The sequence below is a fragment of the Bombus vancouverensis genome, chromosome 3, assembly GCF_051014615.1.
Source record: "Bombus vancouverensis nearcticus chromosome 3, iyBomVanc1_principal, whole genome shotgun sequence".
NCBI classification, from domain to species: domain Eukaryota; kingdom Metazoa; phylum Arthropoda; class Insecta; order Hymenoptera; family Apidae; genus Bombus; species Bombus vancouverensis.
This window is the reverse complement of record NC_134913.1, coordinates 7,876,219-7,896,869: the sequence shown is the minus strand read 5'-3', so window position 1 is coordinate 7,896,869 and position 20,651 is coordinate 7,876,219. Positions and strand designations below refer to the sequence as shown.

Sequence of the window (20,651 nt, the reverse complement as noted above, 5' to 3'; positions counted from 1 at the left end):
TCACGAAATTACAAAATTATCGATGGACGCCAAATCAACCACCCTTTATTACTACTACCGGCGCTACTTCCTGACCAACCGAATTGTTCACAAACAGGCGACTGACACGCCTCGATGAAAATACGTTTGTAACCCATCAAATGCACAATACATTCTTTGAAATTATTTTTTCAAAATAAAAATAAATACGATGTGGGTTGCAAATAAACGATACCGATTAGAAATAAAAATTATAGAATTATTGTATTGTATTCATACTCGTATAATCTAGTCATACGATATTTGTTACATTAATTAAATGGTATTGTTTACAAATATTTAGATACTTTGGTTGAATTGTAACAATAACACACCAATGGAGTTAGAATATATGGAATAATGACATACCAATGATATAATCGATTATCACGGATTATTACGGATTTAAATTATGTATCAAAAGAGCTTGTTAATAGTATGTATGAAAATTAAATAAAATAAAGAACTTTTGAAACATGTAAACAATCTCATAAGATTAACTATCAGCGGATGGTAATCTTTTTATTACATGTGTATTCATTTGTAAAAATTAATTTTATTACGTCATAATAGTCGACTATGCATATGTATGTATCTATGGAAAATAATCGCATTTTTTTATTATTATACATTTATGTAAATTTGTAAAATTATTATTATTAAATACAGAATATCATTAAATATTTCTATATATACATACGGAAATTAAAAATATTTGATGATTAGAGATATGTCTATAGTAACATGAAATTCAAACATTTCTAATCTTATTCTGTCATTATATCTAAACACCTTTCAATTAATATTCGATATCATAACCGATACTTTTAGGAAAGTTACACAAATTATATTTTTACTAAAATCTATATTTAAAAAATATAATAAATAAAAGATACGAAAGACATAAAGAGATCATTTAAAGGAAAATGTTAGTAATGTAAATAAAAATAAAATTTTATGTATATGTATAAATGTATAAACGTGAGTCATTTATTTTAATTGCAGGTGAACAATATTTATTATTCAACGCGGACATGATCGGCAAATACTGTATTTGAATTTCAGTTTGAATGTAAACGTATTGAAACAATAATGAATACCAGACGCCATATGTTTCTATCATATATGTATACCATTTCGAATGAAAAATAATTTCTTTTCCTCTTTTGCGGTATACATACATATGTATGTGTTATAAAATGTTCCGGTTAATGTTTGGTTAGTTTAGTTAGTTTTCTTATGAAAAAACGATACTTTACAAATGTCGTGAATAAAAGTACTATTTGGTTAGTGTATCTTCTAGAAATTATCATCTTATAATCTTGAAAATGATATTTGCAGAATTTTGTACTTGAGTTTCCATTGTAACGCGAATGAAAAATGAAATAAATTAAAAAAGAGAAATAACAAAGTGTTTCTATACTATATGATATGTGAATGGATTAAGAATAGAGAGAATTGAAAATATTTATGATGCTTACACATATATCCACATGTATAGATATTAAACACCAATCAATATCGGTAATTATTCTCAAAATTTTAGAATTATAGTTCTTATCTGCCTAATAGGTAATAATAAGATTGGAAATTATTGTTTAATAATAAAATGTACAAGATTCTATTTACTATAAAATGTTTTATAAAATTTACTATAAAAGAGAGTGTAAATAAATTCCTTCATTACGTTGAAGATTAATTAAACAAACAACATTATTATAATCGTACGCACTTTAACGAGTCTTCCACGATCATTTATGAAGGTATAATAAATAAATAACAATCGAATTGTATAAATAATAAAATGTATTTTAAATATTTCATAAAAACTGTTACAGGAGATACAAATTAAAAAATCCTTACGATACAGGACTGGGAATTTAATATAAATGTTTATAGCGAGTAGCTGAGTTTCGAACGATAAAAATGCGAGGAAGATACCGATTACTTGAAATTAGACTACGAAAGAAACATGTATGGTCAGATGATCAATCACTCAAGATCGTAAATGTGATCAAATGTGTTCTAGGAATATTTACATAGATCGGACTGAGTGACAGTGGTAGTAAAATAGAAAAAGTGCAAGTTTCAGTATATATTGTGTGGAAAATATGGAATTTTTCTGTTTTAAAAATTCTTTCCTTGCTCCACTGCCCTACAGGTCCAACATCAGAAGGATACATACACTTTACATTATAATTTTTCTAATACACGCAATGAAGTGAAAATACGCCACTCAGTACAGAATATTTCGCTCATAATAATAAGAAAAAATTACACGCAGGACAGTCGTTGACTGGAATTGAGAGCAAAAATCTTTTTGTATTGTCACATCTTATTGTATAAGAATTATTCTATTATAATATCTTTACATTTTTATATGAATTTATGCGTGGAACTAACTCAACCGAAAATCCCAGCTTTTCGTCATATCGAAGACAGCTTACCAGTAAAATTCCTACCACTGTAGTTATATTTAAGGCACTTGTATTTACAAAGATTTTTTTATCGTATCGTACAAACGCAAAATAATTTAAGACTTCTGTGCAAACTTCCTCCCTTCTATATAATTGGACGTACGTACTGTGCGTTTTATAATTAAGTTAGGAGAAATTGCTACATCGTTAGTAACTTAAGTTCGCATTTAATTAAATTAATAGAAATAAACAAGTACTTTAGGCTAATGCAGAATTTACAACAAATCGATATTTTTCATCATAGTGAAAAATGTGCCAATGAAATACATACATATAGTATACAAAAAAAAAGTTTATGATACACAGTGAATTACAAAGACATTCGAATATATGTTAGAATATAATACGGTTCTAGCCTTTAATAAAAGATTGAATTATCTCATTGTCCTGTAATAAAATATGTTAATGGATCTGGTAGGATCCTAAAATTTCATTGGTAAATCTTTTACTGCTTTACAGCAGCTCACGGAAATATTTGAACACTTACCATAGAATTCTTTTATGAATATATTACGTACTTTTTTAAATTTAGTTAGAACTCTAATAAAATACGACTACCGTGATTATAATAGTAAAATTTTGATAAAATTTCAAAATTTTTTGTACAAAAAGTTCCTAGAAAAGTACTCTCATGAGCTTTGATATATGATTTTATGTATCTAGCTACGATAATCATGAAAAAGTAATATATTTGGTATCAAATGCGAATTTTATATCAATGAAATTTCAATTAATAATAATTAATATATTAACAATTTATCAATTGAATAAATTTCTATGGTAAATGTTACATGAACATTGTATATTTATATTTATATTTATATAATAGATATTTCCAAATTTTATTTAAATATAATCTTTATTATCTAAATATATGTAACTATAAAAATTTCAGATTAATTTTTCATATATTCAATACTTTTACTGTAATTATTCCAATGATTTTGTAACTCACGTAACATTCTTGTATAAGAATAAACTAATTACAATGGATCCGATCGTCAGGTTTTATAAAGATATGCAATTTTGATTTAATTGATTAATATTATGTACTCCTAATACCGAACGATCAAGAACAAGTATAATTTGTAGAATAATTCGTTTAAATTTTCCTTTTTCTTAACATAACAGATACTGACCAAGACTTAATAGTAATTAAATAATATCGTGGGAGTAACATTTTCCATTTTTGGCACGCGAAATTACTTTTTTTTTTCCTTTTTCGAAGCGTATTGCCTTATGTATTATAATTAATTCCTAATGAGTGGACAACGTTATAAATATAAATATTAAAACGTTTCTTAAATACTCGTTAAAAAGTTAAAGTAGAAAAAATACAATTCCCCTCAATTTCATTTAAGGCACTTCCGTATATACACATTCTTCGATTTTACTGTACCGCTTTTCATTCTTATATTGTCTTTAGTCTAATGATAATTCGCATAATACTAGTACGAGGTCAAACATAACATCCTGAACGTGAAACTACATCACCTTTTCAGAAAATTTATTGCTTTGCCTAACATTGCGTCAAAGTTTGGTAGTAATAAATCAACTTTAATAAGAATTTTTATTTTATGAGTAATAAGAGTACCGCCTCTCGTTTGTAAATCGTATTTCTAATTTACTATAATATCCTGTTGTTGAAGTTTCAGTATTTCTCTAAAAATATGTTTATTTAACAAGAATATGTTTCGCATATACAGAATGTTCGTAAAATCGTAGTATAATCATAACCAGAAGTTGGTTTCTCACGCAGAATTAACTTGAAAGTAAAATAAAATTTCATATTTTTCATTTTCCCAATTCAAACGTTCGCTAAGTACCTACACATGCTCCATTTTGTTTCATTCGCTCAATTTTGCTTGTTATCACTATATTCCGTTTATAGAATAATATCGAATCAGTCAGAAGTTAATAGGACCGTAGAGAATAATGAACAGCGAGGATTTTTATTTATAGCCAAAATTGACTATCAGGATGGAAAATGTAAATGAAGTAAAAAAGATATTGCTGTTTATTAATTTTTGAATGTCTGATATTGTTTGTTAACGCAAACATGATTGGTGACGACTAGTCCGATTGAGTAAAGGAAGCAGATTGCATCTAGCAGTAAAGTGGAACCGTATTTAACGAAATTCAAATTTGATTTTCTCGAAAATGAAACTTTATATGAAAAAATTTTAATTTATATTTATGACATCGTTTTGCGTGAGAAGTCATCTTCATTTCCATTGTACCACGATTTCACAATTAGCCTGTATAAATAACATGGACAACAGTATGTGTTAAAACTAATTCATTACCATTTATATTTCACGATATCTACAAAATTTCTTGTTCGTAGATATCTTAAAATCTTATTAAATGGCAAAAAAGGAAAGAAAAAACAGAAATTTCTTTGTTATTTCTTGCTTATGGTTTACAAATACTTAAATTTTTTGCTTGCGAGATCTTAAATGGTATCGTATATTTATTGGTATTGAGTGACGAGAAAAGCATAATTAAAAATTCGTTAAAATATCATATGTATATAACTATTATGTCTTATGCAAACCATAGAACGTGTACTTATGCAATATTTTAAAAATTTGAAATGTAATATACGTACAGTTGTTTTATAAATAAGATATAAATTTTCATCAGCTGTATTTTTATATCTGAATCACGTTGAAAGACAACAAAATGTATAAATGCAAGTACTATGCAGAAGTGAGAAGATGGTTAGTGAAATGCCACACAAGCAAAATAAAGTACATTCGAAAATCTCATTATTTTATTTTCAACAGCACAGAGATAGATAGGAATAATTACGTTCCACCTTGTTGATTTGTTCTTTACCTTGTATTAACGGTAATTACTTTGGATCCACAGAATACTCTGAAGTTTGTATCTTATTCGATCTCAAAAAGTCCTACTTGTCCTCTTCGTCACGCGATGTCATACATTATTTGATTTGAAGTATGTAGAATCGGGATGATTATGTATTTACGAGAAATCTACGAATGCAAAATACCAAAAAAATGAAGAAGAATTCCAAATTTGCATAAACATCCGCAGTTTAGAAATATGGTAGTAACAAAAATTTCTTTTACTAGTCAATTTCTTACCTCTGCACAGTATTTAGGTATGTACTTAGATATACTGAATTTTTTAAAGAATCTAAATATTCACTATGGTCGTTAAAAAACTTATTTACTTATACTTGAATTTATAAAAATTTAATAAATTTGTCAATCTTTCCTCGTAATTCAAACACACATATTACGATTTTAAGGAATTACTCTAATTAATGCAGAAATCACTTTGCTTATAATTGAAATAGTTGTATTAAGGCACTCGAGCGAGAAACGTTTTGCTATCGAATTGGATCACGCATATTCTATATGTGTTATCAAATAAAAAAGATAAAACCGAGGCGGAAAGACATCATAGGCAGTGGTGTCTTTGTGGAAGTACTTTGTGCGGTAAGTACAGGTTTTGTCGTTATTCTTACTGCCACGTTAAAATCGATTGGAATTTGGTTCCGAAGCAACTCTTCGTGAGATCACTCAAACGAGTTGTGTGTCTAAGACTTTCTATGAGACCTGTAACATACAAGAAATAAAAAAGTTACTAATACGAATTATGATGGAACAGCAATAATGGAATGTAGCAAATTTTTATCAGCTTCAAATCCAACAAGATCAATTACTTTAATTAAGTACTTTTCATAATGTTAAATTGAATTAAAATAAATTATATACTGGAAAATATTACAAAAGGATTAAAAATTAAGGAAGAAGTATTTATTTATAGCAGTAGAAAATATATTATACATAAAATAATTTAAGAGATGTATAATCATTTTATTCCAGTATAACAAGGAACTATTGATACCTTTTAATGTTTAACATAGCATAGAAGGGATAGGAAATGATATTTTCTAAAAAACAAATAATTAAATTAGATTGAAACTCTATTATTTACAATATTTTGTTATGCTACTTACTATGTTATAGTCATGAAATCAATGTGATTTTTAATATGATATATATTTAACTTGTAATTTAATTTCCTTCCGGTATACAGGTCTACATGGAAACGTTTCCCTTCATTATCATTTACCATGAACTACATAATTACTTATTATGTGCCATCGTGGACATGGAAAAAAACAATACGACAATGATTAGCTGTAGCCATATTATTAAGATAATTTTTTCTCATGAGAAACCGTTATTTTAACGGAACCCCTCAAATTCTTCCTGAGTGATTTATTTCAGAAATCAGTTTTTATATTTTCCCCAAATGGTTTAAAAGTTTCTACGGGAAGAGGAAGAAGACTCCTATATAACCTCGGGATACTATCCCACCTGGCCATTGTATTTCTTTCAGCTCGATCGTGAAGATCCTTATTTACCTGGATCAACGAGAATTAAGTACGGAAACGAACAGACGAATCTTAGAGACACCCTGTTGCAACTCCAGAGATCGTGGGAAAAGTATACGCATTTGGGAGAGAATTCACGGAAGTACCCATCACTTGATGACAAAAGGAACTTATACTTTTCCTCACCAAAATTTGTATTGTATGATTCATGGACAGAATTAAGTTAATTTTACAAATCAATATTTACATAGTACCAATTAGCAATTGTTTCGCTAACTTCATTCATAATCATTTATAATTTACTTGAATCTCCATAAAAATTGCCAAATACTAATTAAAACATGATTAACTAATGAAAGTGCTTCTTAGAGAATGCAATATGTTTTTTATTTAATAAATCATTCTATATGATCTTTTACAAAAACTATGCAATATTAGACAAGATGTAGTCTTTCCGTAAATAATCTAAGACTATATAATATGTATTATAGTACTCTTTATCTTATGACAATTTCGACTATTATGGTTAAACAATTTATTTACAGGAATAACATTATTGATTTCAACCAATCACCTGATACTATAAATTTTATATGTTCAAAAAAATATTATTTTTATAATAGTTTTATGAGTCTTAATAATTTCCTAATGTGCTACATTTCATGGAAACTCATAGTAAAAAAGAATATTTAGGGAACATATCGCTATATTATTCATGTAAATGGCATAAATGCAGTGAAGTTAAAATAAAAGCATCAATAGCACTTCTACTGGAAAATGTCACATGCTATATTACCACTAACAAATAAATTACGTTAATTATATATAAAGTTGCGATCCTTGAAGAGTATCGCTTCCAGATAAAACCAAAAAAAAAAAAAAAAAAAACAACAAGAAAGACACTGCAAGGACATTTGCTTATCAGTAGCAGGGCGCGACTTGAAATTGCTTTTAAGAGGAACACTTTGAAATGTTAAAGAACCACAGAAAGTGGTTCTTTGACCGAAAAGCGTCTGGAACATTTTCATTTTATCGCACATCATATTTTATCGCATTAGTGGAAAACGTAGGCGTAGTAGAGAGCTAAAGAAGCAACGGCGAAATTGATCTTGATCTTAAATTTCAAATTTTTTGTTACATCGTGTAAGTCATGTCACAAGGGACGTAGAACACATAGAACTGAGTTTGGTTATAATACGTTAAATCTCGCAGTCAGGTAGAATTTGCATAGCGTGCTATTGATGAAGCTAGTAGCACTTATTCTTTGGTACGTGAAATATATCGACAATCGGCAAACAACAATGGAAGACCGCTGCGGTTCAGAAAAAATTTCAGATGGTTGTGATTTTCAACGATTGGACCATTCAATGGATTTCAGTTCGGTTGGATGGATTACATCCGTTGAACAATTCGAACATCAGATTAAATATACCTTCCATCATGTAAAATCATTTCACATAATACCTTGGGGAGACTTAGGCGGAATATGAAAATGCGTGTCCGACGTTAAACGACAGTAGTGACCATGTAGAAGTTGCCACGTAGACATGAACATTACACAGATACGACAGGACAAAAAGGAAAACATGGAATATCGAATAATGTATCCGAGTATCCACGTGCGACAATAGATGAGGCTTACCCTACATCTGACTGTAAGGCAAATATATTATTTTTAAACAAATATGTTATAAAGAAAATTAGTTTTAGCTAGTATATACAATTAATGAAAATTTAACACTTTCTTTCCAAGAGAACGATTGAGTTGAGGGACCCACGGTTCCTTTGCGACTTTTATATCTGGTAACAAATTCCACAGAATGTAATGAAAAATAATTTAATTTTAAAATCCGATATCGGAATTAATTTTGCGGATACTTTTTTAAATAAATCTTCACCGTGCCGATCCGAAGGTGTAGAATCACCTGTCAAAGCCATGATAAGTAATTTTTTAACACTCGGTGCATAAATTTCATTATGTACTATTATTATTTGTATTATCAAATTTATGTACCTATTTTACTGACTTAATTTTTTCGTATCAAATTTATTCAAATTTATTGGCATATTCATAATCAGGAATTTAACAGTATTATGGAATTCAATATAGTATAATAAATAATATATCTTCTTTGTTAAAGTAATACTTATTTTCCTACTGCAACTATTCAGATAACAATAATCGCATTAATTTATTCTATATTTGTTTAAGTTCTCTCTAGTTCTTAAATACATAATTTTAATAATATATTTCTTAATATGCAGTTAGTATGCAGATAAGTGTATGTATGTACTAAGTAGACAATATGATCTGTTTAAACTTTTAAACTTCGAATATTCGTATTACTAATTTTAAATAAAAATCATTTAATGTGTAAAAAATAGATATAATAAGGCGAAGAATAATCTATCTTTTATTCTATTATCTTATTATATATCTCTATATCCCAGATGTATGTTTTAATTGTAACTCTATTGTCTTTTTCTATATTTAACTTACTCTAAACTTCTGTAGATAATTAAAGTACACAGTGAATAAGGTACGTAATTAATATTTTCACAATAATAAGGAAACAGTCTAGTTACAATAATTAATCTGGGAATTAATTATAATGTATGTATTATAATGTAATATATTATAATGTATGTCTGTTGCGGACATTCGGTAACAAAATAAAAAAATAATTTTGAAAATTATTTTTTCATTGTTTTGATACACTATAAATATATAATGTACATGATAAATTAGTAATATTAGTGTTTTATTATATGTGAAAATATCACAGCCGCAAAAATCAGAAATAAAAATTATTTTGATGTTCCAATGTGACTTGTAATTAATGGTATATATGTGTAATACTAGACACATATATTAAAATGTTTCTAAAAGATAAATAAAACAATTCCAATTTTTAAAAACACGGATCTCGTTCGCGGAAAAGGTTTAATTTCTAAACAGCATAATCGGCTGCAAACCGTCGCCGATACGGACGCCGTCACATTGTCATGCTGGTAATGTTTATTGATAAGATAGGCAACATGCGGGTTACCAGCATGGCAAACCTTTAAATTCTTTTGTTCTTGGCGCACCAAGTCGAAGGAGAAGAACAACAGCAGGCTTGCATAAATGTTACTACCATTTTATTTTATGACGCAGTTGCACGTCTTACTACGTTTGTTTTTTAAATGGAAATACTGGATACGTATACTATTAAGTTGGCTTCAGCAAATACTAAATAATTCAAAGAAATCATCTGCTTGCCCTTCCTGTAACTTCTTCTATAATTAATATCTTATAGGTAATTCTTCCTAACTATTTATTTTTTAAAAAATCCTATTACGTAAATATATTAATTCTGCACATAAGTTATATATTCTCCCAATTATAAATATAAATTAATATATTTTTACAACGACAATGTATTCAGCAACATAAAACTCCGAAATATAAATTAGCTTGATTATTGTCCAATCGTGAAATTTAATCGAACATATTTTTCTTGTGATCACGATGGACAAAGATTAACAGACTGTCGCTATTCCATTACACTTCCCAGCAATAACATCCTTTACGTTCGCAAGAATAACATTTGTACCTATCACTTACGACTAAACGTAATCGCACGTTGTATGTCACGCGCCCCGAAGAAAAATTCTCTCGATTAACAGCGGGATTAAAACGCTACCGATGTCGGCGTATCTTTACCCGCCATAAGAAATTTCGGTCGGCGTATGAGGATGCATAATCATTAGTTAAAGAAGAAATTTCATCGAACAGCTTCCGGCTTTTCGTACGGTCGCCGAAGAAAAATAGTTGCGATTATAGCAAGGTTAAAGTTTCGGCGTGCTCGTTACGAGCACAACAGTGCAGACAGAGGAGAACGAAACAAAACAAAAGAAAAGAATAAAAGAGAAGAAAGGAGAGGTCAAAAGAGAGTAGTGCGGAGCAGAGTAAAATGGAGAAGCCGAAAGAAGGCCGATGGGCTCGCGCGCAACGGGACGATATCAACGTGACCGGGAGCCAAGGAAGGAATTTATTAAATTAATTTGCCGCGGCGACGCATCTCGTAAATTTCGTAGATGACCTCACTTTATAATTGTCGAGAATTACTTGCTTGGTTGTCCACTCGTTCGGCCCGACTCTCGCGTGGAACTTCTTACTCCCTAGGATACACATTTTATTGCTACTTTCATCGAGAACTACGCCTCCGGTATTCAGAAATTTCTCGTGAACCAGGCCTCCGCGTCGAGTATCGTAAAAACCGGAAAGAAAAAAGAAAAATCGAAACTGGTGGACTGCTTATTGCCAGAAGCGGATCATTTTAATTTGTATGATTGACGCGGGGAATTCGTTTTAAGGCCAAGGTAATTGAACGACGTAAGGAACGAAAAAGAGACTTTATAAGGACCGTAAGAACGCAAACACGTTAATGATTTCTTTTAAAGGTGAACCTTGTGAAAAAAGTTTTGGCCAGTAGGACGAGTGGAAATTAAATTGCGTATAACGTGAAAGTTAATATCGGTCATTTCGCTAAAGTCGCTAATAATTATCAAAAAATTTCGACATTGTACCTTGCACGTAGCAAGGTTACAATTCTTACAGAATCGATATGTTCTTTCAATAATGATACGTTTTAGAGGTTGATTCAATACTGGCAATCTCAAAATGAGAAGTTGGAAAGAAGGCGGGTATGCACAAATATATTACTTGACATATGGTAGTCGTTTCGCTAAAGCTTCTTAATCGCAGTGCTATTACCCATATGGCACTGAAACTTGAGGGTTTCAGTGTTTAAGCTAAGTATAAGAGAATTCATATTTATAAACATTTAATGTATTTTCTCATAGTAGATAATAATGTCACAATACAAAGGATTAAGGGAAACCTTTTAGTTGTTCTTCTGTAATCAGTAAGTATATGATACGTTTCGAAATTAGTATATTGTATGAAAGATTTCTTCATTTACATTTCCAAAATAGATTCCATTATTTTACGTTATTAAGAAAAATAATCTTCAAAAAAATGTATTTAGATATGATCTGAGCAGTTTCAAATAGGCACTTTTTAAGTAAGTTAAAAATAACAGATCAATCTTATAAGTAATAATGACATTATAAAACATGAATGTTATATTTTTTTATAAATATCTTACAACGTTCTTCATACTTGTTAACTGCTAACATAGACACATATTAAATGTTGTTTTAAAAGGTTAGTATATTTCTACTATTCAACTACAAATTTTAATTATTAGAACAATCCTTATATGTGCAATAATTATATACAGATAACTGCAAGTAAATGCAGATACATATGTGTACACACGTGTGTGTATATTTCTGTGTAACTAGTTACTGTTTTACTTGTTTTGTTACTTGTTTTGAGAAATTGTTAATTATAAGAACAATATTTGTTTGTTTTGCACCCTCAAGAATACCTACAATAGTTACAATACATTTAACATCTACAATATTTATATTATTGTATAAAATCCCATCTACACTACAAATCTTATGTTTAAATATTCCATTTACGATTGGTGAACTAAGAATTATATCAGTTTCTAATACTATTTTGTAATAAAATGATATTTTAGGTATAAAAAGCCTTATATATTTTTCGAAGGTACTAAAGCATGTTCCTATCGAGAGAAAGTAAAAAACAACTATAATAATATATAGAAACTAACATAGTTGTCTATGAAACTTAAGAGTTGAAATAAAAAAATTTACTTATATCATAATTATTATATAATTTTCCACCAGTCGATTAATAAAATTATTATAATATTTTAAGATTATTTCAATTAAAATTATTTTATACGTATTAATTGTGCAAAATTTAAAAAACAAATTTAGAAATATGGTATTTTTATCAAAAAAAAAGAAATCGAAGAAACAAATAAATACTTGTTCCGGTTTTTAAACTCGAATTTTAGTTTCCAAATTATCTCCCGTATTCCTTACTTAACGACTGTCCTCTTGCCACCCATATGTTAAAAATACGAAGAGCTTCTGTCGCCTTATGGCCGCCTTGAGTACCGATATGTGCACATGTATCAAACATTATATCAGACTTAGTATATGGCACGTGGGTTACGAATGTTTTTAAGGAAATCATGATTTCTATTTATAACTCGACTGCACAGCAAGCTGATTTCTTTTCTCTATAACTCGATTTCAGCATTGCATCTCCGTCGACGTTTATTTCATTAATACCGAGATGCGAAAAAATTGAAAAATGTTTTTAATTTATTTCCATGATAATTAACCCCCTTTTTAATATGTTATATAACTGCATCAATTCCTTTTTAACTTTTATCCTATAATATTATAAAATTAATATTGTAAAATTTAATTTTCGTGTTAGAAAGTTAGATTGCCTGGAAACATCTGTTTATACAAAAATATTTCTATCGTTTGTTCTAGGATTTTACGTTATATTAAGTAACACATTTTAATAAAACAGTCAACGTTTTAATATCTTATCTTAGCTAATAATAATTATCTTATTTAAATGTCATTTATTCACACATAAAATCGATAAACATTCATCTAATTACTAAGGAAAGATAAATAATTCATGTAACTTAAATTTTGTAATCAATCTTTGCATATTTGAAATTAGAATTAATGTTAATCATTAGTAATTATCTGAAAAATCGGAATTATTTTACGGGATATTCTACAGTAATAACATTAAATGTAATTCCGTAACAAATTGTGTTATAGAGTGTGACAAAGAACAACTTATTTAATACAACTAATCAATACCTACAGAAATTAGCAACACCTGATAAAAAATAATACTTTTCTTAGTTAAATATTTGCTTATGTAATGCACGTATACATTAACTGTAAAATTCTATTAACAAATTCATTACACGACAAAAGTTTTACATCTTTGAAACAACCTAAAAACATAAAATACGATTTGACTTAGGGAGGCGAGCATATGCGTGAGCGACGCGAAGAGAAACGGATCAATGTCGAGCAATTGGAAACCACGAAGATTGAGAAAGGTCTGGTCGAGAGATATTTTCGAGGAGGATAGCTAACATATGGTAAAATGGTAAACTACTTCCGTTTATGGGAGCGCACTTTTGATGTTACATGCCACAGTGGCAGCAGGGTTTCGAAACGTACGGGCCGACTAGTCGAATAAGCTGATATGAACTTGAAATTTCCTTGACGCGCGTTTGTTCGTATACCTGATACGTCTATACAGCAAAAGAGCTGCCTTCATGGTATTGGCGTAAGTACACTTTAGCGTAATCTTATCACGAGATATAAGTTACTATGTAGTACTGTGCATTTATGAAATGAACGAAACGAAGAAACGAAATAGAATACAAATGAATGTTATTTACTTCACTTTGTTGAACCAACTAAAATCATTAAAGCATGCAATTTTCTACCGTTCTCCTAAAAACAGGAAAGAACAAAAAATAAAATATGTGTTAACGTAGCAAAAATATGAGAAAAGTGGAAGGTGTGTAACAATTATGAACAAAAAATTACAAAATATTGTACACTAAAGAGTAGGAAAACTTTGGCATGTTTTAATACTTTTAAGATTAGATTACTTTGTGCTGTAGAAAAAATATTTTCTTTACCAATTATTAATAATAGAATACTAATAATAGGAACATATTTTTTCTGGTAGTTTTAGAGAAGAGACACAATGCATTAAAATTTAACGCCATTATTATCGAAAGCAAATACATTCATCGATTAATAACTTAATAAGTTCTTAAAGATATGCGATACGTTACATTATAAGCAAACAGGTCAAATTGTTGATAAATACGAAGAAAAATAGAATAATGTAAACACAAAAGAATTTCTTGATTTATCTTGTTCTAGCAATAACCTAAATATACAGGGTGGTTGGTAACTGGTGGTACAAGCGGAAAGGGGGTGATTCTACGCGAAAAACGAAGTCGAAAATATAGAATAAAAATTTCTTTTAAAATTTTTTTTTAATTTTTCAAAAGTACTTTAGTTTCCGTCACAACTATTGAACTACACAGAATAAAAGACCAAGCTTCATCTAAATGTTATCTGATTCTATAATAATATTAAAAAAGAGAAATTAATTGCTTTCCATTTAAAATAAATTTAAAAATTCCCTTGGAAATATAATTCAAACGAAATAAATTGGTTCCATGCAGTGGTGTCTGAAAAATTAGCTTGTAATGTTTATTCAGATTATTTTGTATTTACTTCAACTGAAGAAAGTAATTTTTGGAGTGTTATAATCTAATATTTTATGTAAAGTGTATGTATTGTAATATATATATATTAAAAATCTATCACTCTTTAAATACTAATTTTTTGCAAGTGCTGTTTCAAAGGAAATCATAATTTCACGAAGAAAAATTATATATGTATAATTTAGTAGAACATTAATATATATAATTATATGTGTATAATGCAAAATTATATATGTATAATTTAATACAACATTGATATGTATAATTTAATAGAACATTAATATAATATAGTAGAACATTAATCGTGAATATTATACACCAACTAAAGCATATAAGAATGCTCAATGTATCAACATTTCATAAAATATCAATTTATTTAAATGTATGTTCTTTTACTACTTTTTTCTGAAGGAAATAATTAAGTAGTTTTATCTAATCTTAATCCAAGCTATGAGACTTTGATTCAAATCAATAGTTATCCTGATTCTTTATCTACTATTTTCCATTTTTCCACAATATGCATGATTACGTTCAATATAAGCCATTTAAAGAGCCCACTATATAAATATAATAAACTTTAAAACAGAATATCATATCGTCGTTTGCAAATAAATTTTTACTCAACATTCCTTTTTTATTGTTTCGAAATTGGAGTGCATATAGGGTATACTCGAATGTCACGTCGTCACATACTTCGCAAAGTGGTTATAACGTGTAAAGTTTATTTTTGGGAGCGTCGACGCTCGAGCACGTGTTCGAAAGGAAACGCCGTACACGAGTTTCCACTTGGCGACGCTTCCTCGGAGTAATTGTCACGTGCGCGGCGCCGATCAACAGCCCTGTCGGTTCAAGCCACTTAAAGTACTTCAATGAGCACTCTTCTACTCGAACCATGCGAGTTTTACGAACGTAAAACAATATTACGCGGCTCTCTATTGTCGCTCATCCGGTTCGTTGATGCACGACCATAACGCACGTGTAACTTTTCTGAATTTTGATAATGATGCAGCTTTATTTCACGCGCGTTGTTCATCAATACTTCTCACGATGAAATGATATTTTTAACATATGTTATAGCTCAATATAGATATTCAAGAATGTAATTATTTATATCCTAATAAGATGTCTATTAAACTCATGAATAATTTTTGACATAAGATTCAAGAAGAAACATGTTTCAAATATAATTTTGTCGTGCCTCGTTATGTATAATTGTAACTCTTTTAACCAAATATGATTTTATTTATGAATGATTTATATAAAATTAAATCTTGGTTTAGGTTTGTTTGTTTTGTATATCTTTTGTTTAAAATAGTATAGGTATCAAACACTTATTAGTACATATATTCTGTTGAACATATAATTATATACATTTAAAGATTGATAATTTGTAATCATTCCACATTGCAAATAAGGAATGCAAAATATGTATTTTGGATTTCTTTACTTTAGTAAATACGTAATCGTGTAATCAGTAGACTACGGATTTTTATGTATGGGGAATTGAAAGGTAAAACAATTTGCAAAACTGAAAAAATATATAAATATATAAATATATACAAAATATAGTATTTATAATATTTACGAAGTAAAATAAATCTCTGTTGAGATTCCATTTCTTCAATTACGTCCATAAAAATACGAATTTACATAAGTATCCGCAATCTAATAATTATAATCAGTTATGAAATTCATAAACTCTCTATTAGAAATAGGAGGTAAAGTAAATGGGAAAGATTTTATAAAAAAACGTAAAGTACGAACCTTCCTACTACACGTGTGTGAGGCGTTGATTATGTTGCTGATGTACTAGCCTACCCTGCTCTTGTTCCCACCAGCTTACGACGTCCATGAATTCACCGGATTCGGTGATCTCCTGCTTATAATACAGGGCTCCAGAAAAGGTTTCCGGACTTGCCGCATAAACGGTGGCTGCACCCTCTTCGCTATCCCCGGCGCCACTATACGGCGATAGAATTTGAGGCTCGAGGTTCTCTTCATTTTGTCCATAATATTCCGAAGGTGGAGATGCTACCGAATTAGGCGAGAGTCGGGAAAAATTCTGCGTGTTTGATAGAGTCCTTGGTTCGAGATTCTCTTCATCCCCTATCGAAGATGAGTAGTAATCACGGGGCGATGTAACTGCAGTTCGATTTGGTGACAATCTGAAAATCATTAATATAAACATTGTTATTACTTCAATCCGTTTTACTGGCAATACTTTACTGTTACTTTAAATTTTAAGTTGGGCCATTTTAAATAAATTGCTATATTGATCAACATAAGAATATAAAATGTAAAACAAAAGAATTACTTGGATGTAGTTTTCTGTTTTCCAATTTCTTCGTCTTCATCTAGCTGTTCGCCATCATCGTCTTCGGCAGCAAGGACATCGTCTTCCAAGACGAGTCTCTCCCCAGAACCGTTGTGACTCGATGAAACAACGCTGCTGGTGGGCGAAGGCATACACTGTGTAGCACCAACATTCGAATCGTATTCAACCCCATCAGCTTCGGCGAGCAACCTTTGAAGTCCCCTAATGTACTCCACGGCCATTCGCAGGGTTTCTACTTTCGACAATTTCTTGCCTCTATCGCCATAACCTGCAGCGATGTGACTCGGAATGTGTTGTCTCAAAGTTGCGAATCCATTGTTCACTTGTTTAACCCGATTCCTCTCGCGTGCATTTCTTCTTGCAACCGCAACAGGCGGCGGCTGTCCGTTTTTTCCGTGTTTCTTCAATCTAGAGGGATCGTAGGGCGGCAACACGGTTGCAGAAGCGGTTGCGTTAGTATTATTATTATTTTTGGGGACTATCAGATGAGTTTGATTGCCGATTATGTTGCTTTCGTTATCTTGCAACGTTCTTAGCAACATTAGTTGCTCTTGATCATTTCCATTTATTTGTACCCTATTACAAAATACAGTAACTCCCATAGTCGTCATTTTGATCACCTTTCTGCTTTAATAGCCAAGCCAAAAAGTTTCATTCACTGGGCGAATACATACAACGTTACAACGTGGTCGAAACGATCGTTGGTAAAGTCTGTTATCATCAGTCTTTTTCAAGTGCATGAACGCAAAATCGTTCAACGTAATTTTAATACAAAATGCTCTTTCTTAAAAATAACAAGCTCGAATCGTGGCGATTGCAGAACGAGCTTATATTGTGAGAATAGCGAAGAGAACGAGTAACTTATCGACTCTAATGCCTTTCGAGGACGAGTCTAATTGATAGACTTATAAATAAACCACGCTCTCCCTTCGAAGACAAAGATGTTTATCGATACAGACGGTTAGACGACTATTCGATTTGATACTTAAATTTGGATCAGAATATCTTTTAACGACTAAAATCTTGAAGATTATCAAAGTTGCCTGACAATGATTCTTTTTAGAATTATATCTTCTTTAATACTAAAAAATATCACTCCAGCATAAAGGTATACTCCTATGTATCATTCGGTTTTGTTTTAAGAGTTTCTAATTTGCACTTTTTATTTTACAAGAATAACAGTACCATTTATTTCTAAGACATTTCTTTCGTTTTATGTATCAATGAGTAACGACAGATTATATATCCTTTTTATACAAAAAAATGATTGAAATTATTTATGATTCTTATAACATAACAGGTACGAGAGCGTATACTTTCTTGTTGAAAAATTGGTAAGCATAAACAGATATTTAATAAAACGCTGTTATTGTTACGATCTCTGCTAAACGAGCGATTTTGCCAAAGTTTTCGATAGGCCATAGGCCTTTTTTCTACCAAATGATGAAGCTGATGACCCGAACCAAGATCCAATTGTCTCGTTGTCGGTCACAACGGCTTAAGTAAAGCATGAGGTCACCGTCTATTCTTCTCCACGACGGTCGTCGACTCCTCGGAAATTATTCTTCGGAATCTGAATTCGTTACATTTTAAAAACATTAATAATATCAAAAACAATTGTCAACGTTCAACTCTTCATTCGCGTATCTCTTGCTACGAAACAGTAACTTTTGAAATTGTAGAATATCATTCAAACGTCGCGTGACGTCTCAATTAGAATCGAGATCTTTGAATTGTATTATCACAATATGACTGAAGGAATTGTATAGCACCAGTTAAATGCTCTTATTTAAAAGGAAAGCACTTTAATAACTTCAAATAGAGCATTGAAACGATCTTAATGATTTATAACGGTACAAATAACCATTGTTCGTGTTTCAACACTTATTACGAATCGATTTATCTATTTCGGCTATTAAGGCACTTGTAACCAATTTTCGTTCCTCTATCTGTAGGACTAAGGTCACTTGCTACTAAAAATTTAAGGCACAAATCCATTAAGTAATTCAAATGGTCAAGAATCCTGAGATCAATATTTTGATATAGGTCGTTAATACTTTTCGAGCACCATACAAATTTTCTTCTTTGGCGTAATTTCAACATTAACAATTCTTTTGGTCGATTACGGTTTTCAAGACGAACGTTACAGTCGCAATTCTGCTTCCTTGAAAGTGGTCGAAATTCACATACGTTACACAAATATAACTCCATTCAGGCGATAAAACTGTCATCGAGCGTTCGCTACCGATCAGAGTAGCATCGTTTTAAACAAAACCGCGTCGCGGACTGCATAGCGTTTAACTACAAAATGAGCGTGGAAACCTCTTCGACAAGAGGTTAGATCCCGTCTAATATTTTACTACGCCACGGAATGACACGGACGTACTTATGTACGGTAGCGCGCATGGGAGAAAAAGGGGTAGCAAAGGGACCAGGTGGTGGGGGGTTTTGTAAGCACGCGCCGTAGCCAATGCCGGTCTAATCAAAGAAACCAACTTAATAATCTCGAACGACAATTACGACAGGATTTTACAAACGTTCCCGTTTTCTTCACACTTACAAAATTCGTCAATCGATTCAACCTTCAACTTGTAAAAATATTGAACTCACACTGAATGGCGAATTTCTACCAACACGATCTCACGTTCGAACTCACTCGCGATGAGCCCATCATGAACCATTCGATCCCATCGAACCGATCGAAAGAAACAGTCACGCGAGAGCTCAGTCCGAAATTCCTTCGGGTTATCAAGATTTCGTTGACACTGTGGCCGATGATTTCTCGGCATTCGTCAGCGGTCACTTTTTCACAGAGCTCTTCCCGGCGAATGGCAGTTCTCGTTTCTGATCAGACCTCCGTGTTACGCACCGCATGGCGTCTGCGTTGAGAATGAACGCGGACATCCGATAGATGGGTTAGGTTTCAGCATTTTGCTGCACCGTAGAGTGAGACCGAGGGCTGGTTTCAGGGGAGACGCTGTGCAGGGGGCGAGGGGAATTAGGGTTTACGAGGGACAGAAAGAAGGCGAAAGAGCGAGCAAGAAGCACGCGAGGGAAACGCGTGTTGTGCAAAGAGGAAGAGGTAGTGGGGATTTTGAGCACGCGCCGCAGCCCCCTCGTTTCTTCTCCCCCGGAACTGAAAAGGGGGACCGTGCGCGCCATATGCCGGGGGGAGCGCGTGTGCCAGTTGCGTACTTTATGCACGTATGGGTCTGTGTCTATGAGACTGTGCG

General features: G+C 31.1%; 1 protein-coding gene across 1 annotated transcript; it reads right to left on the bottom strand.

Moving 5' to 3' along the window:
* Positions 1 to 1,830: 1,830 nt before the first annotated feature.
* On the bottom strand, positions 1,831 to 20,330 carry LOC117165818 (uncharacterized). Its single transcript, XM_033349213.2, has 3 exons — positions 17,398 to 20,330; positions 16,848 to 17,248; positions 1,831 to 6,082 (listed from the first exon to the last, which is right to left on the bottom strand). Exons 1-2 carry the CDS (start codon positions 18,027 to 18,029, stop codon positions 16,855 to 16,857), a joined length of 1,026 nt encoding a protein of 341 aa, XP_033205104.1. The 5' UTR covers positions 18,030 to 20,330; the 3' UTR covers positions 1,831 to 6,082; positions 16,848 to 16,854.
* Between the last annotated feature and the right edge of the window lie 321 nt (positions 20,331 to 20,651).